Raw genomic sequence first — 23,384 nt, forward strand, 5'->3', positions numbered from 1 at the left:
CTTAATATAGTTCCACCCTTGGGTCGCCTGGCTGGCTGAGTCAGAAGAGTCTGTGACTTTTGATCTCTGGGTCATGAGTTCAAGCCCCACATTGGGTGTAGACATTACTTAAAAAAAAAAAAAAAAAGGTTCCATTCCCCTTTGAACATGTACTAAAAATGCAATGGAAACTCTTAGCATGTTTCCTTACGCTTGTAACTTAACAAAATAATAATCAGAGCAAGCATATGCAACAACAAAAACCAAAGCAATAGTCCTTTTATTCTCTACAAAACTATTTATGTATGTATGTATGTATGTATGTATGTATTTCTTATTTCTAAATATTTACTTACTTTGGGGAGACCGCAAGTGGGGGATGGACAGAGAGAGGGGAACAGAGGATCCAAAGCAGGCTCTGTGCTGACAGCACAGAGCCCAATGTGGGGCTCGCACCCAGGAACCATGAGATCATGACCTGAGCCCAAGTCAGACAGACGTTCAACTGACTGAGCCACCCAGGGGCCCCTTTACAAAACTTTTTAGACCAAAGCCTCAAATATATTTCAAAATGTTTTGGTAGTCATTCACAGCATGTATTAATCTGATAAAGGCTCACTTTTTAGTTCTTTGCCCACTAATTGCTCATGGATCCCCAAGACTATGGGGTAACAGACAAGCAAGATTTAATGAATCGTGGCCAAAGAAGTAAGTAAATGATTTTTTTTTCTTAAACACCCAAGGCCACATAATGTTGCAAGGAGAGAAAAGAGAATGAAGTCAGAGTGTCCTCACAGAACACTCCTCACATAAGTAGGAGACAGAACTTCTTCAGTGGTTCTCTGAAGGTAGGATCCTTGCCATAGGAAGACAGCTGGGTTTAGCTGCCTGGATGAGGTCACTGGACTCTTTTATAGGGCTGGGTGGGTATGGTTCTGATGCCCACCAGAGTGGCCAGACATTTGGGAGACAAGCCTCTCAAGCACAAGTACTCACCCACAAAACTTATAGCTAAAACTCAATCACGCCCATGATTTCAAACATTCGGAACAAGTTGTTCTGTCTAGCTTTGTACTGGGGCTTACAGCTTCAACAACTGTAGCCTCTGGTAGCAAAAAGAAGAATATCTTCCCAAAGTGGCAATTGTTTGGGATTACCCTGGAGACTCCTACTTCCGTACAGCTCTAAAAATAGAAATTCAAAGGTTTTATAACTTCATTCATTTAACATTTGCCATGCATAAAAACCGAACTATTCAAAATTCCTGCTCAATTAGGTCTAGTTTGTTAAGGTCCACTAAAAATGGTAAATCTTTGGCATGTAACATTTAAGATTTCTGCTAAATGTTACGAATTAAACATAGTAGATGTGACCTTATTTTTTAAGAGCAACTCGAGGCAGAAAAGCCTATCCAATTAAAAAAAAATCTGAATCCAGTATGTCTCTATCAACAAGTCTTCTCTGAAGTATTTATTGACCTTGTTGATCACTATTAAATTTGTGAAAGACTGGTATTGTGATTGCTAAGTATTTTTGAGGAGTGAAAGAAACAATTTGAAATTCACTGGATGAGCTGAAAACAATGCCACAGATCTTGGATGTTTATTTTCCAGAGTTTGTGTATAAAAAGAGGTCTTAAAATTACATAGAATACTGATCCTCAATACATTTCTTAAACATATTTAAACTATGGAATGCATTACTTTTAAGAAATCTACCACGCTTTAAATACTTGAGAGCATATCTTTCTTTCGTGGGAGTGTAATTAGCAAAAGGGCCCTGAAGTGAGTTAGGAGCGGGAAGAGGAAGAAAGGAGGATGGGGCCGTCATCCTTCTGGGTCTGGGCTAGTTTGCTTGTCCTACATTCTGAAAGAGAAAAGGTCAACGCAGGAAATTTAGTGATTCCTTATTATCTTAAGATGGAAGTCATGGCTCTTGGACTCGTCCAGACTGTGCATGGAGAGTTCCTTTTCCCTTGCATCCTCCTAGGTAGCAGTGGGTTTAGGAAGTAGGTGGCGGGGCGCAGGCCCACGGTCCTCGCCCGCGCTCCCTGCATCCGAGTCCAGAGGCCGGGATGTCTTGGTTCACCCAGTATACATTCTGGGAGGGCCCGCGCCATTGCCAGACTGGAGGAGATCTCCGCTGGCGTGTGCAAACGGGATTCTGCGAATGTTGACATTAAAGGAATACGCAAATTCAGCGTCGTAGTCCCCACAGCTTACCCGCACCTATTTTTATATCTAAGCCAAGGTCACTCTTTAATACCGGGCCACAGCCCTGAGCTGGGGCGTCGCGCCCTGCCTTGTGACGGCGGCCCAGGCGGGCCGAGCGGGCGCCAGGGGCGAGGCGGGGGCCGCGCGGCGCCCCCCGGCTGGCCCGGCCGGCACCTGCCCGGAGGCCGTCTGAAGGCCGGGTCCGGAGGGAGGCAGGGCGGCGTCCCCGGCGCCGAGGAGGGGCCGCGCGGCGCGGGCGGGGGGATTCGCGGTGGGCGCGGGCGCTGCACGGCAGCAAAGGCTGGAGGCGCTGCGGCGCCAGTGCGTCACGCCGGCGGAGGGCACGGTGGGCTGCGGCCGACCCGCCGACTAGGAGCCGGGCGTCCGGGGCGAGGGGGAGGCGGCCGTACCCGCCCTGGCAGCCGCGAGCGACGCGGCCCGGGACCGGCCGGGGGTCGCCAGCGAGCCGCCGGCTCCATTCATTCCCGCGGCTCCGCCTCCTTTCCCGGGCTCCGGTGGCTCCGGAGGCGCGTCCGAGGTGAGTGTGCTGTCCGTCCCGGGCGGGGGCCGCGGGCTGAGGCCGAGGCTGCCGCGCCCGACCCCGCGCCCCGCCGACTCCGGCCCCGCGCCCCCGCGGGCGGCGACGCGGGCCGCCGGCTGCGGGCCGCCTTGTGGACTCGGCCGCGGCGCAGGCCCACGCCGGCCTCCCGGGCCCCGGGCGCGCGTCCAGCTGCCGGCGGCCGGCCGCGTCCCCCGAGGGGCGTGTGGCGCGTCCCCAGGTGCGCGGGCCTCCGCGTCAGCGCCACCATTTTGTGTGAGGGAATGCCGCCTTCTTCCTTGGCTGGCCTGGGATCGGCTTGGGCTCCCCGGCTGCTGCGTGCCGAGCCCCCTCCCCTCCCACTGCGCCCCACCTGGAGCCTGGCCGCGCTCGCCCGTTGCCCTGGCTCGGTGGAAAGCGGACCTGGTGAGGCGGCGCGCCGAGGCGTTTAGGCTCGGGTTCAGCCACGCAGGTGGCCTCCGGAGATGCTCTGCCCACCTCCCTTGCATTTAACCTCTGGAATAGATAACTGTATAGATTCTCTTCTAGAATGAAGGGCATCGCAATCTTGTTCTAATTCTTAGCCGCCCATTGTGCAGTTTTTCGAGGCCTGTGCCCCAGGAGATCGGTGGGTGAAGCATCGAGCCCTGGGTTGTTTATGCCTCGGGGATCTGGATTGCATTTACTCCTATTATTGTCCTTTGGAAGAAATGATGAAACCTCTGACTCGATTCTGGAAACTGGTGTGGGTATCTTAGGTTATTTTAGATTATTAGAGTAGATTCTAAAATAACCACCTGATGCAGGCCCCCTCCCCCCTTGGAGAGATCCTTTGGAAACATCAATTAAAATGCTCAAGTGTGAGGATTTTTGAGGGGGTTGGGGCTGAGCGAGCAGGTTACTCAGAGACTACGGGAAGGAAAAGTTGTAATTGTTTTCAGAACTGTTAGGCACTTTGTGATTTTCAAGGTTCCTCAGAATTTGGTAATTTTTGTTTTGATTTATCTTCTGGCAAATGTGCTTGAGTACCTAGTGGATTATACTTGTGCCGTTTGTATTTTATCAGTGCATCACAGACGGGGATTAAAACCTGGCATGGTGGCTGTTGCATAATACACACGTTTGGGCCTCCGAGGGAAATCACCAAAATAGATCTGTACCATGTATTATTATTATATGCTTGCATTGGCAGATTGATAGCATGTAAGGTGTACCGGATATCTTTGCAAACTATAGCTTGTTTTTCTCCTACAGGAGAAAAGATTTTTCTGGTCTGCGGACCGGACTGAGTTTTCCTGTTGAGGGTGGTGGGGCTTTGGACAGGGAATGAAATAGTGAGAGGAACCTGGGAAACATCTATGTGTGGTAAGACTTACAGTACAAAGATGAAGAGTCTTTGAAGGAAAGCTTGTAGGTGTCATAGTAGCCTCCTCTTTTTGAATTTATGATGAGGATTGGCTTAGGGAATTTAGAAATAGGTTATGACTGGTGATACTAGCCTGCTGCTCGAGTGGTTATAGTAACCAGAGGTGCCTTACCTGTGGATTTAAGGTTCTGAAAAGTTTCAAATTAGTCTCACCTGAGATTCGTCCAAAACAGTATTAGATTCATTACAAACGGTATCATTTCCTAATAAAGGTATAGTATATGTCAAAGGACTTAACTCTTGAATTGGAGAAAACAAAGTGTTTTATAATTAGATGCTCTTGAGAGTAAAATGTCATTGCCACCCTCCTTATGAAATTACTCTCAACTTTTTTTGAATAGTTGAAGACTTCCATTAATTCTTTATAAACAAGTGAGTCCATATCATGGGCCTTTCCTAGCAGAAATGTCATGCCTCTCCTAAATGACGTGTTCCAGGAGGAGAGTTATGGAGGTGACAGGGACCTCGGACATGGAGAGATGAGTCTTGTTTTTTTAGGAAAATTAAGGAAGCACCGATTGTTTTCTAGGGGTTCCAGGTGCCCTGATTGGATGTGTCTTAGGTCCGTGGGGAACGAGATTGTTCCTCCCAGCACGTTCAGCTCTGAGCCAGACACAGTTCCTGCACCTTTAAGTTTTGTAAATGCACAGGTTACAGAGGTTCACTGATTTGGTGCTACTGGCCTTATTAACTCCAGTTTGAATTAACGTAGTTGGAGATTTTGGGCATCATGTTACCAATATTTGAGAAATTGAAAAGGAAAAAGGCCTTTCAATATTTTTCTCCATTAGCTTTTATCTAACCCTTTCAAACCCTTACATGTGTTATGTTCAGTAATGTGCCTAAAAATGCAGAGATTTTCTTTTTAAAGGTAATTAGAATTTAAGAGGATTGAGTATTCAGGCAGAGTATTCAGGCAAAAATGTGTCAAGGGTTCTGTAGAAAGGATTGGAAGTTGACTAGGAAGTGAAACAAAACCATCATGTTTCTTCCCATTTCTAAGATGTTGTGAATCTGAAATGAAAAAGGAATTGCATGGTTATTGTGTTTGAGATGATTTTCTCTTCACACATCATTAGGCTTCTGATCCGTTGTATATTTAACCCTGAAATTAAAGTTCTAAATTTGGCATGCTTCACTGGTAGTAGGGCATTTCACAATTCTTTACAATAACAACAACAACAACAAAATTACTGGAGGTTGAATTTATTAAGAAAAAGGTGTCATGGTTTAAAAATAATCAGGAAAAAGCTGATAATTTACTAAAGATAACCTAAATAATTAGACTCATTCGGTTTCAGGGCTGGTATGAGATCTTATCTGCTTTGTAGGAGGGAACTACTCATTTAGTCCCACCTATTCTTTGTCCAGAAAGTTTGTGACTCATCACATGTTTTTAAAAATATGTATCATTTTTAGCTACTACCTGCTCCAGTGAGGTGTTAATTTTAGGCTACACCAAAGGGTGTTTTCATTTATTCAACAAGAAACACAGAGTGTCTGTTGTACCTTAAGGGGCACAAGGGGTGCCTGGGTGGCTGGGTTGGTTAAGTGTTTGAGCCCAGCGTCAGGCTCTGTGCTGACAACTCAGAGCCTGGAGCCTGCTTCATATTCTGTGTCTCCTTCTCTTTCTGCCCCTCCCCATTCGTGCTTTGCCTCTCACTCAAATAAACATGAAAAAAATTAAAAAAAAAAAAGGACACAAAAACAAGTAGACCTCACCTTCATGGAGTTTATAGTGAAGTATTGTGTATTAAAATGTTAAAGATTTCCTTAAAATCTTAACTGCACACAGAGTTTTGCAACTATGAATCGGGAACAAGTCAGTTTAATAAATTACATTTTTAATCTTTATTTTTTATTATTTTTATCTTAAATTTTTTTTTTTTTTTTTTTTTTTAAATTTTTTTTTCAACGTTTTTTATTTTATTTTTGGGACAGAGAGAGACAGAGCATGAACGGGGGAGGGGCAGAGAAAGAGGGAGACACAGAATCGGAAACAGGCTCCAGGCTCCGAGCCATCAGCCCAGAGCCTGACGCGGGGCTCGAACTCACGGACCGCGAGATCGTGACCTGGCTGAAGTCGGACGCTTAACCGACTGCGCCACCCAGGCGCCCCTTAAATTTTTTTTTAATGCTTATTTATTTTCGAGAGAGAGAGAGACAGAGCATGAGCAGGGGAGGGGCATAGAGAGAGGGAGACACAGAATCCAAAGCGGGCTCCAGGTTCTGAGCTGTCAGCACAGAGCCCGACGCAGGGCTTGAACCCACGAACGCAAGATCGTGACCTGAGCTGAAGTTGGATGCTGAACTGACTGAGCCACCCAGGCGTCCCCAGTAAATTATATTTTTAAAAAAGAAGTGCCAAAAAATAATAAAAGAAGTGCCAGATTGCATGTATGTGTGAGGGGAAACCCCCTGCATTTATGGGTTGTACAGTGGAGAGGGTTCAGTTGCCGAAAGAAACTGAGGAGGGAAGAATACTAAGGAATGGAATTGTCTGGAGTGTTGTCCAGGGACAGGGATGGTGGGGAGTGGACTTATAAGCAGTAGAATGGTCAGTTGGGTTTGGTCTGAATCAAGGTCAGGTGAGAATGAAACTAATTCACTGAATTTGGGAGTTGAGAGGTTATTGGAGGCCTTAAGAGGAGTAATATCAGGGTGGGCTGGGTGGCTCAGTTGGTTGCACGTACGACTTTTGATTTCAGCTCAGGTCATGATCTCATGGTTGGTGGGAATTGAACCTGGTGTTGGGTCTGGGCCCACAGCAAGGAGCCTGCCTGGGATTCTTTCCCTCTCTCTCTCTGCCCCTCCCCTGCTCACACTCTCTTTCTCACCCTCAAATAAACAAATAAATAAACTTAAAAAAAAACTGTTTAATAGGGGTGCCTGGGTGGCTCCGTCGATTAAGTGTCCGACTTCAGCTCGGGTCATGATCTCATGTTTCATGGGTTTGGGCCCTGCGTCGGGCTCGTGCTGAATGCTTGCTCAGAGCCTGCAGCCTGCTTCGGATTCTGTGTCTGCTTCTCTCTCTGCCCCTCCTCCGCTCATGCTTTGTCTCACTCTGTCTCTCAAAAATACATAAATGTAAAAATAAAAAATTAAAAAAAAGTTTAATTGAAAAAATAGGAACCCCCCCGTATTATTAATTTTATAGTTTAAAATATTTTACACATATACCAGTACATACTAGTGCTTTCAAGTTTGATAATACCTGAGGACCTAACTCTGATTCTTCACTTACCAGTAGTTATTATCCAGAGGCAGTATAATAATCCGCAATTCAAGCCAAATAGACGTAGGTTTGAAACCTGGATTTGCTGTTTCTAGCTGCCTTTTAAGATACATGGACCTCAGTTTCCTCTTCTAAAAGGTAGTTATAAGAGAGCCTGTCTTAAAATGTTGTTGGTAGAATTAAATGTGATAATGTATCTAAAGGTGAGCTATTAATATTATCAATGAAATTAGGATAATTTTTAGTACCAATTTCAGTGTTTCTCATCTTCCTCTCTTTTATTATCTTTTTTTACCCTGTGTTCAATACAACACTTTGTTAAGGTATGTTTCAAGGCAACAATTGTCATTTTCAAAATTGTGATCTACCACTTGTTAGTCGGAGATTTTGTACTGCGTGGGATAAAGTATAAGCCTTTTAAACCTTTTGTAGTTTTTGTGGATTCCAGATGAAGAACGTATCTTTTTTTTTTTCAAGTATATATTTTTTTCAGTTATCTCTACACCCAACCTGGGGCTCAGACTCATGATTCTGAGATGAAGAGTTGAATGCTCTTCAGATTGAGCCATCCAGGCATCCCAGAACCTGTCTTCTAATTTTAAATGTGGCCCTGTTTTCTATTAATTATTTATGCTCATGATGGAAAATATAGCTAAATTTACCAAAAAGCAAGCACATGTTTGAAGTCTTGACATTTGGCCTTAGAATATAATGCATATCTAAAACTACTTGAGGGGTGCCTGGGTGGCTCTGTAGGTAAAGTGTCTGACTTTGGCTCAGGTCATGATTTTGCAGTTCCTGAGTTCGAGCCCTGCATTGGACTCTGTGCTGACAGCTTGGAGTCTGGATCCTGCTTTAGATTCTCTCTCTCCCTTTCTCTCTGCCCCTTCCCTGCTCATGCTCGCTCGCTCTCTCTCTCTCTCTCTCTCTCTGAAAAGTAAACATTAGGGGCGCCTGGGTGGCGCAGTCGGTTAAGCGTCCGACTTCAGCCAGGTCACGATCTCGCAGTCCGTGAGTTCGAGCCCCGCGTCAGGCTCTGGGCTGATGGCTCAGAGCCTGGAGCCTGTTTCCGATTCTGTGTCTCCCTCTCTCTCTGCCCCTCCCCCGTTCATGCTATGTCTCTCTCTGTCCCAAAAATAAATTAAAAAAAAAAAAAAAAAGTAAACATTAAAAAAATATTTAAAAAAATAAAAGTACTTGAAATTAATTTTAAGACTGAGATTTATCGATAATATTTTGTAAACCATAAAAAAGAAATTGATGTGATTCTGAATAAATTTTGTTTGGAGAATACAAACTTTTTATATCTGAGTATCTTCTCAGAATGGCCAAAAAAAGCATAGTTTTATAAAATGATTCATATGGTTTTACAGTTTGATGTACAAATGACCACTCAGCTGAAGTCTGTGGGCTCTTGGCCCTCCTTTCCAGAACTTTGACACTGGCTTGGATGGAGACAGGGATGTTCTTGTACCTGTACCTGCAGAAGGGCCGAGAAAAGTTTCCCCTGTCCTGTGTTGGAACGTGCCAGCTATAACTAACAGTCTTTGATTAGCTAGTTGGCTGTGTTTTCATGTGGTATAATTCATTTGTGGCTAGCGTTTATTGTTAGCATGGCCCATTCTTTTTACCCTTTAGATACAGGCAAATAACTCTTCTCTTTTCATCTGGGTATTGACTCTTCATATATTTGAAGGGCAGCATTCTTGGCCTCCCTTCCCCAAGACTTCCCTTCACTAATTTCTCCTCATTCCTGTTCCTCATCCATTGTACCATGGTGTCTAGATCCTTTGCCATCCTGGTGGTTTTCCATTGCAGGCATTCCAGTTTTTCAGTGTGATTTTTCTTAAAATGTGATCATCCGAGTGGAATCAAAAACAGTGGATGCTGTCTGACCCATGAAAAGTGCAGGGATACTTTTCCGTCTGTGGATCTGGATCGTCATAACCTTAATAAAGAAGCACCATTCTAAGGTTTTTTGGCTTTAACTTAAGAAAAACTTGCTCATGGTTCATTTTGAGTCTACTGTCATGTAAATTTCAAGGTCTTACTTGTCTCTGGCCTTCAGCAACGAATAATTTAAGAACTACAATGCCACTTAGTGAATTTCATATTTTCTTTAGCTCTATTGTATAGTAATTATTTAGTAGGCATTTTACTTTGTCAGTTTTTGTGTTTCCCATTTAGTTTTTAACTTTTCAAACAGTTGGCTTTCTTATTTTTGAATTTCTAAAAGATATTTCATAGGATTTATATTCTCTGAGGCCTGAATTTTTTTTACTCACCATTAACTCTGTGCCCATTGTGAGATGTGGCTGCACTGACTACATGACTTATCCACTGTCCTAACAGATTATTCTCAAGATTTTTCTCAGATTATTCTCTTATACTGTTGCAAAGAGAGTTGCTCAGAACATTTTCATGCATGCTTCCTGGAACACTTTGCTGTCTCTAGGCTGGTTGTATACTTGTGCAACATAATACATGATACCATATTATTTCTCAAGTATTTGAACCCGTTTACACTCTTACCAGTGTATCTTAAGTGGTCCTGTTGATTCACTACCTGTCCCAACACTTAATCTGAATAGATATCTTTAAAAAATATGAATAGATTTCTTAATTTTTGCTCATTTAGTGGGTACAAAATGGTACCACTTTTTTAGTGTTTACTGTTCAAAGAGAGAGAGAGAGCATGAGCAGGGAAGGGGCAGAGAGAAAGGGAGACAGAGAATCTAAAATGGTACAAAATGGTATTTAATTGTGGTCCCAATTTGCGTTTTCCTGATTATGAATAAAGCAGAGACTCTCTTTATATGTGTTTATTAAACAAACAAAAAAAACACAACGGTTGGCTTCGTATTGTGTAGTAACCATTTAAAAATGCTGGAGACAGTGCATCTAACATCTGAAGAGAGAATATTGCAAGATTTAAAAAATCTTCCTCCTACAGAGTGACTAAACAATATGTTTGATGTACTCTGTGATATTTGTGCGATCAGATACATCCTGGGTCATACTGGCCTTCTGTCTCGACCTGGGAACCTGGCCCCCAGGTTAAATCCCTTGGAGACCGATTGCGTAGGTTTAGAGCCTGACTGCCACTTAGTAGCTGTATGATTTTGGGCAACTTACTTAACTTCCCCACACCTGAGGCTCCTAATTGGGAGACTTAAGAATATCTGCCTTAGAGGGTCTTTTGGAGGAATGAGTGAGATGTGTAGAGTGTTAAGCTCACGCCTAGTGAAAGGCAAACAAACAATAAATGGTAGTTCTGTCATCATCGGGAAACACATTTCAGTTTTAAAAAATAATTATAAATGAATTTTTGATGATACTACCCTTTTGTAAATTAAGACATTTTTCCTGTCTTTTTTCTCCAAGTAATCAGGTATAGACACAAGTTATTGGTCAGAAGAGGCAGTAGATAATTTTACCCATCCCACTTTTCATGTGTCGAAAAAGTGGATTTTGCTTCCCTGGGGTTCTGAGGTTGGTAGTACAGATGAAGAAAAATCACATTAACCTGTGGTAAGTATACTAAAAGAAGTATGCGTGAGGTACTTACCGGAGTTTCTCTACTTGTCTCCTTTAGTTCTATTTATTAATCTATCCTACCTAAAGCCGTGGGAACAACTGTCTGACTTAAATGTCTTTTTCCTGCTCAAGAGCCTTAAATTGCCTCCTGCATCCGAAATACAGTTCAGACTCTTTAGTCTGGTATTCTTAGCCTTTTATGTTCTGTACGGAGTTTATTTTCCTTGTATTTCTACCACTACTTCTAATATACCTCAATTCTCTTGGTAAATCCAACGTGCCATTTTCAACACGCTTTCTGGCTTCCACGTAGTATGTTCCGTCTTTTTAGAGGGTTTTCCCCTCTATCACTGTTGAAGGTCCATGGATAGCTTTTCACCTAGCCTCAGAGCCGTACATGTCTCAGCTGTAGCATTTCTTCCTCCTGGCACCACTGTGTGATTTGTTTCCACAAACTTTTGTTCAGTCCTTCATTTAGTCATTTATTTAGTAAACATGGATCGAAGTCAGACAGGAAGGCTCCTACTATCACTTACCTCTTTTTCTCCTGGGTGTGCTGCCCACGAGAGGCAAGAAAAGAATTTACTTCATCTGGGTAAGCAAACCCACCTGAGATTGCAGGAGGCGTGGGAGAACAGGTGCATGGAGCCACGGATGGAAGTGCCGCGTTGGAGAGGCCTGGAGGGAAAGAGGTGTGGGTAGCCTGTGATCCCGAATCTGCTGTTTTTCCAAGTTGGTATGCTCCTCTGCCCATAGTGGCAACCGTTGGTTACATTTCTTAGTTGTGTAGTGAAAGTATGAGGGGCTGGGGTGGTGATTGTGACTTGGCAGCATATTTCACAAATTGTTTGCCAGTATTAAACACCAGGTTTGGTTTGGCTGTTGCTTTCTCTTTGGGCTAGGTGTATTTTCTTTGAAGTGAAAACATCAGTCTTCTTTATGGTTTTAAATGAGATAAGCCTCTGTGATACTTTATGTCAAAGATACCTACAACATTGTGCATTTTGTTGAGACTCCTGTTTTTAACAATTGCTCGTGTCCTTGAGTTTTACTGTGCCAAACTCCTGTTAACTTTAATGAAACGTTATAAAATTAGATTTGTTACGTGGTAAAGAAGCTAGGTCAAAGGATTTTAGTTTGTCTCACGTTGAAATGAAAGCAAAATTTTATGGTGCATTTATTTAAATCCTTATTGTGCTTTTTCCCCCTGAGATTTTTACTTGTTTATTTATATATTTACTTATTTATTTTTGAGAGCGAGACACAGAATCTGAAGCAGGCTCCAGGTTCTGAGCTGTCAGCACAGCGCCTGACATGGGGCTCGAACTCACTAGCTGTAAGATCATGATCTGAGCTGAAGTCGGACGCTCAACCGACTGAGCCACCCAGGCGCCCTTCCCAGAGTTTTGTAAACTGCTTCTGTGAGATAGAAACAGAATCCAGGTTATGAGGTACTGGAGTAGCTGCTGGCATCTTCTAGAGGCAAATCTATTCTTTTTGCGGTACAACATGTAGTCATTCAAGTGGAAGCTTCAGTTACAGGTGATATCTATTTCTTTGCATATGTATCTGAGCAGTATAAGTAGTTTTACTTTTTTTAAGTATTTATTTTAAGAGAGAGAGGGAGCTAGCAAGCAGGGGAGGGGGGAGAGAGAGAGAGAGAGAGAGAGAGAGAGAGAGAGAATGAGAATGAATCTCAAGCAGGCTTCTGCACTGTCAGCACAGAGCCCGATGGGCTCGAACTACTAACGTGAGATCAGACCTGAGCCAAAACCCAGAGTGGGATGCTAAACCGACTGAGACTCCCAGGTGCCCCAGCTCTCTCTATATCTTGCTCAAAATGTATTGATAGTTAAGAATTGAGTATCCATTCTTGGGTGTGGTAAAATTTAGTATTTTGTGTTCTGACTTATTTTTGCTTATGAATCTTATTTCAGCCCAAGAGTCCTGTTTTGCCTCCCCAGGATAGAATATGCCCCCCCCCCCCACCCCGCCCCTCCAGTCACGTTCTTTCTCCCTTGTAGTTTGGATGCAGGCACGTAAACCAAATCTTGTCACTTAGATGCATCCAAGAGAGATTACATTTTCATGTTTAATTTTTTTTTTTTTTTCAACGTTTTTTATTTATTTTTGGGACAGAGAGAGACAGAGCATGAACGGGGGAGGGGCAGAGAGAGGGAGACACAGAATCGGAAACAGGCTCCAGGCTCCGAGCCATCAGCCCAGAGCCTGACGCGGGGCTCGAACTCACAGACCGCGAGATCGTGACCTGGCTGAAGTCGGACGCTTAACCGACTGCGCCACCCAGGCGCCCCTACATTTTCATGTTTAAATGATTTCTTAGATCTAGGACAATCTTCCTAGATATGAAGAGAGAACTAATTCTTAAAAAGAAAACTAGTAATATTTCTTCTGATATATGCAATCAATCTTTAACTACGGTAGGACTCCTAAAAGGCTCTACTTTTAGACACAGCGTTGTGATAAAAAGAACAGGCCTCAGAGCTAGACTGCCTGGATTAAAATACTAGTTCTGCCACTTAACTAGGGTGTGCCCTTGAACAGGCTACTCAGCTTAGTTTCCTCGTCTGGCAAGTGAAGGTAATTAAATTCCTCACTTCATCGGTTTGTGATAACAACTATTTCTGGGAATACATGGGAAGTGTTTTGAATAGAATAGGCACACAGTCCGCTGTTGGCTCAGTGATGATTACTTCAGAAGATGATTTTGCTTCCTACTTAAAATAAAAACAAGCAACAGGTATGAATGCTTTTTAACTTTGTGCCCCGTTAACCATAAACTTGCGGACAGTCCTCACCCATAGGTAATCAAATCTTTTTCCTTTCTCAGAGGACAGAAATGGATTTGTGCACCATGTTGAGCCTATCTGAGATTTGATAGCTGGAGCACTTTGCTCACTGGTTTCATTTTTGTCATGTTCACAACCTTAGCTCTAACACTGGAGAAGGATTTAGGATTTAGAGCCTTGTGTAGGGCAGGATGGAGAGAAGAATAAAAAGAGAGATTGTTGAGCTAATGTACAGTGGCTAGGTGAGTTAGGGAAGAAAAGGATGTTAGAAAAAAGGGAAGAATCAAGAGAAGAATCATAATAAGGTTCAGGAACAGGCTTTTTGTGTAAAACGTTGAGAGCATTACAGATTATGTTGCTTGGATACCTAACCTATTTTCAATGTTGGGGAAACAGGATCATGACTTGGATTGGTTGCGATAATTATTTTTTTTTCTAAGAACTCTTTCAGCTCTAAAATGTCCATATTTTTTTGATATTCCGTTCGCCCTAAAGCCACCAAGTAAAAATAATTATAAGAATTTTGAAAGAATTTAGGAACTGAATTTAGAAAATACATTCCCCCTTTTAAAGTGTATATTTGACATCTGGTGATTAACCTTAAATAGGGAAAACCATCACAATTGTAGCAATTTGTTTTTTCTTTTTCATATTTTCTTCCTTAGAACATTCATTCGTTTAAGTAGTTATGTAATAATTTAGGGAAAAGGGGTAGAATTATTAAAAGATGGATGTGAAGTAGCTGATGGGCATCTTAGAATTCTTACGTAAGAGGTATTAGTATTGTGTTTTTATACAAGTTAGCCAGGATTAATGAGCATAACATTTGCTTAATTTATAAATTAATTTGGACACTTTTTACACTTCATTATCCATTCTGCGTAAATTTTTTGATGAGTTAGTTTGCTTAAGGCAACACTAAGCTTTCTCATTCATGTAGAACCTATTTAGCCCTTTTGGTTTATCTCATGGGCAGAGCATAAAGTGCTTGACAAAATTTGATCTGACAGCTTTACAGTTATGTAACATAGAACAGAAGCTTAACAACAAAAAAGAGGGAGAAGTGAGTGATTTATCATAGCAACCTATATTTCTGTCTAGAGCTTTACCACTTTTTTCTTGCCTCTAAACTGTAGCAGAACCACCATAAGGCTAGTAATTTAAAGTCTTAACCAGTATTTTTTCTAAATAATTACAAACATTTAGAGGTGAAAAGGTCCTTAGGATTATCCTGTCCAGTTGCATCACATTACTAATGAGAATACAGAAGCCTGAAGAGGGTAAGTAACTTGCCCAGGGTCACTGACTTAGCTAGTAGCAGAGCTGACCCAGGAACCAGGGTCATAGAATTCCAATTCCAATTGCTCTTTCTGGTGTAATAGGTGAATAGAATACTTAATAACAAGATAATTGTTGCAGTATTTTTCAAAAGGAGCTTTCTTATAACCATGACAAATATGATTTTGCATATTGAGTAAAAACAATTGTATTGGGAGGCATGTCTCATTGTACCTATTCTTCTAGCCCTACTAGTGGTATGATGTTCTGTTTCTTCATGTATAGATTGAAGCTGATAGAAATATCTCACTATATATCCAATGTGGCTGTGGCTTTCTCTTTAAAGTCTTGTATATGGTCCCTTCTCAGTAAATATTACCTGTTGCTGTTAACCAACTGATGTATAATAGTTTCTGTCTTCATTTAAATACTATCAGGTGATTATTTAGCCAAAAAAATTGAACACTGAAAGCAAGCAGTAATAAAAGTAATGGATCTAAGGAGAGATTTGCAACACAAAAACATTTTAGAAGAGGTGTATGTGTGTGTGTATGTATGTATATGCACATTGGAATTAGAGAAATACTTTCTAATTCTTTTCATATTAAAAATTATGAAACTATGGTTGTTTTTAAACTCTATTCAGAAATCACAACTTGTAAGTAAAATTTCTCTCCCCAGTAATGCTCTTTATGCAAATTTCAGAGTATTTAACTTGTAGGACTACAGGAACACATGATTGTTCCATTTTGTGTTTGTGTTTGTGTGTGTGTGTGTGTGTGTGTGTGTGTATGAATAATCTTTGGCTAATAATAATAATAAGCCCAGAAGCAATGTTTTTCTGTTGAAAGACTGTAGTCTACAAAGGTTTAAGAATGAAGGGTAATAAATTTGTTTTTACACTTTAATTAATTTAGTCACGTTGTTCTTGTCTTTAGTCCTATACCTATAGTGCAGTGTTTTCTAAAATGCGCTGATGTAGTACTGGTGATTTAGGAGATGCTCTTAAGTGGTTTTGAGGTGAGTGTTTAAATGATGGTAGTTAAAAATTTTAATGCTGAATAGGAAAACGTGTAATCCGATGTATCACATTGGTGGTTTTATAGTTACGGGTGAATAAAATATTTCTTAAAAAAGTGGCTTGAGATTCTGATGTATGCTGCAACATGCAGCCTTAAAAACCATTGTGCTAAGTGAAATAAGCCAAATGCTAAGAGACAGTTATTGCATTGCCTAGAATAGGCAAATTCATAGAGACAGGTAACAGAATGGTGGTTATTAGCAGCTGGGGAAAGAAGAAATGGGAAATTATTGTTTAATGGGTACATAGTTTCTCTTTGGGATAATGAAAAAGTTGTGGAGATGAACAGTGGTGATGTTTATACAACAGTGTTGTATGCTTACTGCAGTGCTTACTGCTGCAGAATTGTAAATCTAGAAATGGTTAAATTGCTGCGTTTTATATGCATGTTATACTAAATTAAAAAAAAGCAGAGGGGAGGAAATAGGATGAGAGGTGTGTGTATTTTTAAAGAAGCAAATTGGGGGGCGCCTAATTGGCTCAGTTGGTAGAGCATGTGACTTTTGCTCTCAGGGTCAAGAGTCCAAGCCCCCGCATTGGGTGTAGAGCTTACCTAATAAAAAAGAAAACTAAAGAAAAAAAGAAGTCACTTGAGAAATGTATTGAATAGTGATGTAGGCACTTAACACATTGGGGGAAATGTTCGTGGTGGTATGCAAATTATTGAAGGTTGGGCAACACGAGAGGAAAGTTCAATGGCTTACAGAGAGTGGCACATGTTTCAGTCTCAGTGAGCTGTGGACTAGTGGGTGGGCAGACACATGACTTTTACCTGAACCGTATTAGATGAGAAACTAAGCCCTCTCTAAGACTGGTTATTGCCCTCAAATTGTCTTATTCCGGGCTATAATCTTGGGTTCTTTATTCAGATCACCTCCTTTGCCTGTTTGATAGAATTGTTGTCTTTTTAATAATGAAACCAAAAAACTGCATTTAAAACACGACATTAGCATTTAAAATCTTTTAAAAACCATAGCATAGTAACAGATGAAAATCACCTATAAACTTGCTGTCCCGTCAAGACTACTTTTCATTCTGTGTCCATTTCGTATTCTTTGCCTCGACTTTAAATCTAAATCTAAACTTGTAAATTAAGTTTTTGGTAGCAGGCTTCAAACATTAACTTCTGTTTCACTCTTTATTAAAAAAATTTTTTTTAATGTTTATTTTTGAGAGAGAGAGACAGAGATAGAGACAGAGCGTGTGCAGGGGAGGGCCAGAGAGAGAGGGAGACACAGAATCCGAAGCAGGCTCCAGGCTCCAGGCTCCGAGCTGTCAGCAGTGAGCCCGATGTGGGGCTTAAACCCACGAGTCATGAGATCATGACCTGAGCCACAGTTGGATGCTCAATCACCTGAGCCACCCAGATGCCCCTGTTTGATTCTTCAGATTCTAATTACTGTTAGCAAGTTAAATTTTTATTTTTATTCTTAAAAAAAATTTTTTTTAAGATTTTATTTTTAAGTACCCTTACACCCAACAAGGGGCTCAAACTCAAAACCCTGAGATCCAGAGTCACAGGCTCCACCTACTGAGCCAGCCAGGTGCCCCCAGCAAATGAAATTTTTAAATGTGTTTCATTCATACATAGCTTGTTCTGGTAGCTAATTTTCAACAGAGTCTTTTGGTTTAAGGGAAATGGTATAATAGTAATCTTTCTTGAGCATTGTCTAGTCAGTGGTATGGACCATTAAATGTCTCTTAGGGTGCCTGGTAGTTCCAGTTGGCTAAGTGTCTGCCTTCAGCTCAGGTCATGATCTCACAGTTCGTGAGTTTGAGCCCCACTTTGGGCTCTGCTGTAGGTTCGGAGCCACCTTCGGATCTTCTGCCCCTCTTTCTCTGCCCCTGCCCTGCTCTCTCTCTCTCTCTCTCTCTCTCTCTCTCTCTCTCTCTCTCAAAAATAAATAAATAAACTTAAACAAAAATCTCTTAATGCTTTACATGGATATAAAGCTGGAATCTTGTTTACAAATAAGTAAAAACAGTTATACATTCTCTTAACTAGTGTCCTAATTATGTGTCTTTCATCTACTATTGACCATTTGTTTTGTGTTTTTAGCTTGACCTAAAATTTTAATCTTCATTAGAATAGTTAGATCGGACTATAGAATGTAATGATGTATTTCCTTAGTTTACTTTTACATACTGACTTTGACAGAGATAAAAAGATAGTCACAAACTAACAAATAAGCTTGCTTAAGTATTGCTGTTTTATTTTATGATCCTTTTCAGACTCCACCATCTTAGTTATATATAGGCTCCTGGTTGGGCTCTCTTAAAATCTTTAGGTTTATTTTTCCTTTTTATAAATTGGCTGGAAATCTTGTGGCATTGCTTTCGTCAATAGTTTGACAAATGTATCTTGCTTTTTCCCTTTATTTAGACTTTTACATTTACTGACAGATGGGCTGAATTGGTGTGTTCTATTTCTAGGTTTTGATTTTAAAAATCAGTTTGATTAAATATATAAATATACAGCATTATTTGAATAAAATAATAAATTATTTGAATAAAATTAGGTTCTCAGTCATATGTGCACCAAGTTTTAAAGTTCTTAGGATCAAGATTTCAGATTATGGTAAAAAAAAAAAAATTAGTTCTCATTATCCTCATATCTTCAAACTTCAGAAAAATATATTTAATTATATATAACTGTTACTGTATGTGTCCTGTCTTTTATGTGTTCATCTCATATTTCCATTAGATATTCAGTTCTTGGCTACTAATACTTTTGTTGTGATAAAACGTAGCTGAAGGTCACTTCAGGGAAAAATAACTTCTATTTTCTCAGTTGATTTTCTTCTGCCTTTCCCCTTTTAAATTTTCCTTTTTCAAAACTGAAGAATTTATTGACAAATAGAGCAGTTCTGCTCTTCAGTTTTTATTTTGGGTAAATATAAAATAGGAAAATTTTAAAACAAAATTATCTGTACTAACTTTATACTTCCTTTAAAAACTGGTAGCTCCAGGGGTGCCTGGGTGGCTCAGTCAGTTAAGCATCGACTTCACCACTCGGGGCTTCGAGCCCTGCTTCAGGCTCTGTGCTGATAGCTCAGAGCCTGGAACCTGTTACAGGTTCTGTGTCTCCCTCACTCTCTGATCCTCCCCGCTTACACTCTGTCTTTCTCTCAAAAAGGAAAACATTAAAAAAAAAATAAAAACAGAAGAACTGGTAGCTCAGTATTTGATGTAGATTGTAAGTTTTTATTTAACTTTTTATCATGGAGATTTTTTTTTTTCAACTTTTTTTAATTTTTTTATTTTTGGGACAGAGAGAGACAGAGCATGAACGGTGGAGGGGCAGAGAGAGAGGGAGACACAGAATTGGAAACAGGCTCCAGGCTCCGAGCCATCAGCCCAGAGCCTGACGCGGGGCTCAAACTCACGGACTGTGAGATCGTGACCTGGCTGAAGTCGGACGCTTAACCGACTGCGCCACCCAGGCGCCCCTATCATGGAGATTTTAAAGAGTACACAAATAAGCATCCTCTCCACAATGCATCTGACAGGTCTCTTAAGTTTTCTTTTCTTTTTATTTCATTTATCTCTCTCTCTCTCTTATTTATTTATTTATTTATTTATTTATTTATTTATTTATTTATTTATTTATAATGGAGTTGTATTTATTTTTTTTTATGAGTGGGGGAAAAAGGCAGAGGGAAAGGGAGAGAGAGAAACTTAAGCAGGCTCCACGCTCATTGTGGAGCCTGATGAGGGGCAGATCATGACCTGAACCCAAATCAGGAGTCGGACACTTAACCAAGTGAGCCACCCAGGTGCTGCTCTTAAATTTCTTTTAATTTACATCAGTTTCCACTCTTTTTTTTTAAAACTCCATTCTCTGTTAAAGAAACTGAGTTCTAAATATGCATGGCTGCATACTTACGGTTTCATTTCATGCTTGTCTAATGGCTTGGTTAGATTTGGGTCCAGTGTTCTTGTCATATCACGTGAGAATGCATATGTCTGCTCATCTTAATTTTAGTAAGATTGGTCACTGTAGGTATACAGACCTAACACTAATGAGTGCATGTATCCCTACCAAAATAATCATACCCAAATATTCATAGTAGCTCAACTGTCCATCAGTAGTAGAATAGGTAAACAAACTGTATTTGGTATGATGGAACACTACATAGTAATAAAAGGGACAAATTAACTGGTCTAACCAACAATATTGATGTTTCATACAGAAGTAATGTTGAGTGAAGAGAGTTAATGCAACAAAGAGCCTGCTGTATGATTTCAGATATAAGAAGTTCAAAGATGGGCAAAATTGTCTGTTTTAAACGTACTCTAAGACCAATGAAATAATACTACCTTATTAAAAACTTTGCCCCCCTCTGATTGAAATAGCTCCCCTTAATCATATACTCAGTTTCCATAGGTATTAGGATATATTCCCATATCTTATTACATTGGTTTGTCTATTCATATGCTTGTCATCACATTGTTTAATGTTTTGATAGTACGGTGCTTTTTTCTGTTGTTTTTTTTTTAGATTTTATTTTTTTCATGTTTGGTTACTTATTTTGAGAGAAAGAGAAACAGAGCATGAGCAGGGGAGAGTCAGAGAAGGAGATAGAGAATCCTAAGCAGGCCTGATCTTTACCTGTGCCGAAATCAAGAGTCAGATGGCTGGGGCACTTGAGTTGCTCAGTTAAGCATCCGACTTCAGCTCAGGTCATGAATTCATGGTTTGTGAATTCGAGCCCTATGTCAGGCTCTCTGCTGTGAGTGCAGAGCCCACTTTGGATCTTCTGTCCCTCTCTCTGCACCACCCCCCAAATACATAAACGTTAAAAAAAAGATGCCTAATTGACTGAGCCCCCCAGTTGCCCCTAGATTTTATTTTTAAGTAATCTCTACAGCCAAGTTGGAGCTCAAACTTACAACCTTGAGATCAAGAGTGACAGGCTCCATCTACTGCGCCAGCTAGGTGACACCCCTTTTTGTTATTTATTTTATTTTAGTTTTTAGAAGTAGACTGCTCAGTGTGGGGCTTGAACTTACAACTTCAAGATCAAGAGTTGTGTGCTCTACTGACTGAGCCAGCCAGGTGCCCCTAAAAAGTTTTATGATAACTTTTTTGTTTTTTTAAATTTGTATTTAAATTTTGGTTAGTTAACATACAGTGCAATATCGGTTTCAGGAGTAGAATTCAGTGGTTCCTCACTTACACACAACACCTACTGCTCATCACAAGTGCCCTCCTTCGTACCCATTATCCATCTAGTCCATCTCCCACCCACCTCCCTCCATCCACCCTCAGTTTGTTCTCTATTGTTAAAGAATCTCTTGTGGTTTGTTTCCTTTTTTTTTTTTTTTTTTTTTTTTTTTTTACTCCCTTCCCATATGTTCATCTGTTTTGTTGCTTAAATTCCATGTAGGAGTGAAATCATGGTGTTTGTCTCTCTCTGTCTGATTTTGGTTGACATAATATGTTCTAGCTCCATCTATGTCATTGCAAATGGCAAGATTTCATTCTTTTTGATGGCTGAGTAATATGCCATTCTATGTGGGCGTGCCACCTGCCCACCCACCCCACATCTTCTTTATCAGTCAGTGGACATTTGGGCTCTCTCCATAGTTTGGTTATTGTTGATAATTATGTGTTTTAGTATCTGACAGGGTTCATACTTTTCTCCAATCATTGCTCTGCCTTTTCAGGATTTTTCTAGCTACTCTTGCTTATTTATTCCTTCTAATTAACTTTATAATTTGTTTTCCCTCAGGAAACAATAAAACCCTGAAGGTATTTTCATTAGGATTCCATTAAATTAATAGATTATCTTAGGGAGGACTAATACCTTTTTGGTGGTGAAGCATCCTTTCTAAGAATATGATTTGTGTTTCCTGTTTGTTCACTTTGTTTCTTATAGTAATGTTTTAGACTTAACTAGGTTTCCTATTTATTGTTGTTAAATTTAAGCCTGTTTTAATTTTTGGTGTTTAAATGGGATCTTATTTTCTATTTTTACTCATTTTTTTCCATTCATTATTATTTTTTTTTTACCAGTGGTTATTGTAAATATGAAGGCTTGATTTATATGTTTAATTTTATATCTTGCTATTTGACTATAATTTCGTATTATTTGGAATAATTTTTCCATTAATTCTTTGGGATTTTTCAATTAAATAAATTATTTGCAAATTGAGGTAGAGATAGTCTTCTGCTGCAACCCTCACACCTAACCCGAATTGTTATGCCTTAATTGCTTTCTCTCATCTAATTGCATTGACAGATACCTGTATAATTTTATATAGTAGTAGTGTCCTTATTTTTCTTGGCTTTAGTGTTTCCCCACTAAGGTGGTTTTTTTTTTTTAATATCTATATATATGAGAGATGTAATTTACATGCTGTAACGTTTACCTATTGCAACTGTACAATTCAGTGATTTTTTTTTTAATTTTTTTTTTAACGTTTATTTATTTTTGAGACAGAGTGAGACAGAGCATGAACGGGGGAGGGGCAGAGAGAGAGGGAGACACAGAATCAGAAGCAGGCTCCAGGCTCTGAGCCATCAGCCCAGAGCCCGACGCGGGGCTCGAACTCACGGACCGTGAGATCGTGACCTGGGCGGAAGTCGGACGTCTAACCGACTGAGCCACCCAGGCGCCCCTCAATGATTTTTAAAATAAATTTGTAGGGTTGTACCATTACTATAATCCAGTTGTAGAACAGTTTTGTTATTCCCAAAAGTTCCTATGTGTTTGTTTGTCCTTTTACAGTGGCTTAAATGTTGGCAGGTATAGGATGATATATGCGTGTGTATTTATATGTAAATATGTATATCCTATGCGTGTATAAATATATTTTTATCATTTTAAGGAATTATTCATTAATTTCTATTTGTATTAAATTAAAAAAAAATTATTACTCTTTATTTTTGACAGAGAGAGAGAGACAACATGAATGGGGAAGGGGCAGAGAGAGAGAGAGGGAGACAGAGAAACCAAAGTAGGCTCCAGGCTCTGAGCTGTCAGCACAGAGCCTGATGTGGGCTCGAACTCACAGACTGCGAGATCATGACCTGAGCTGAAGTCGGATGCTCAACTGACTGAGCCACCCAGGCGCCCCATATTAAATTTTTTTTAATGTTTATTTATTTTTGAGGGACAGAGTGTGAGTGGGGGTGGGGCAGGGAGAGAGGGAGACACAGAATCTGAAACAGGCTCCAGGCTCTGAGCTGTCAGCACAGAGCCAGACATGGGGCTCGAACTCGTGAACCGCAAGTTCATGACCAGAGCCTAAGTCAGACGCTCAACCGACTGAGCCACCCAG

The 23,384-nt window shown here is 40.6% G+C and overlaps 1 protein-coding gene across 7 annotated transcripts in view; it reads left to right on the forward strand.

The window, feature by feature from the left end:
• The window catches only part of FAM169A (family with sequence similarity 169 member A), a 97,345-nt gene that overhangs the window by 19,778 nt on the left and 54,183 nt on the right, over positions 1–23,384 (forward strand). The window contains exon 1 of one of the 7 annotated variants that reach the window (XM_058729598.1): positions 2,602–2,730. The exons of 1 other annotated variant lie outside the window; for it this stretch is intronic. Coding sequence is in view for 2 of the 6 variants with exons in the window: in XM_058729636.1 (XP_058585619.1) it covers positions 3,389–3,475 (87 nt within the window). In the remaining 4 variants the exon portion in view is untranslated. 5 more of the 7 variants (XM_058729632.1, XM_058729629.1, XM_058729636.1 and 2 more) reach the window with 5 other exon arrangements.

Source organism: Neofelis nebulosa, chromosome 1 (assembly GCF_028018385.1).
Source record: "Neofelis nebulosa isolate mNeoNeb1 chromosome 1, mNeoNeb1.pri, whole genome shotgun sequence".
NCBI lineage: Eukaryota > Metazoa > Chordata > Mammalia > Carnivora > Felidae > Neofelis > Neofelis nebulosa.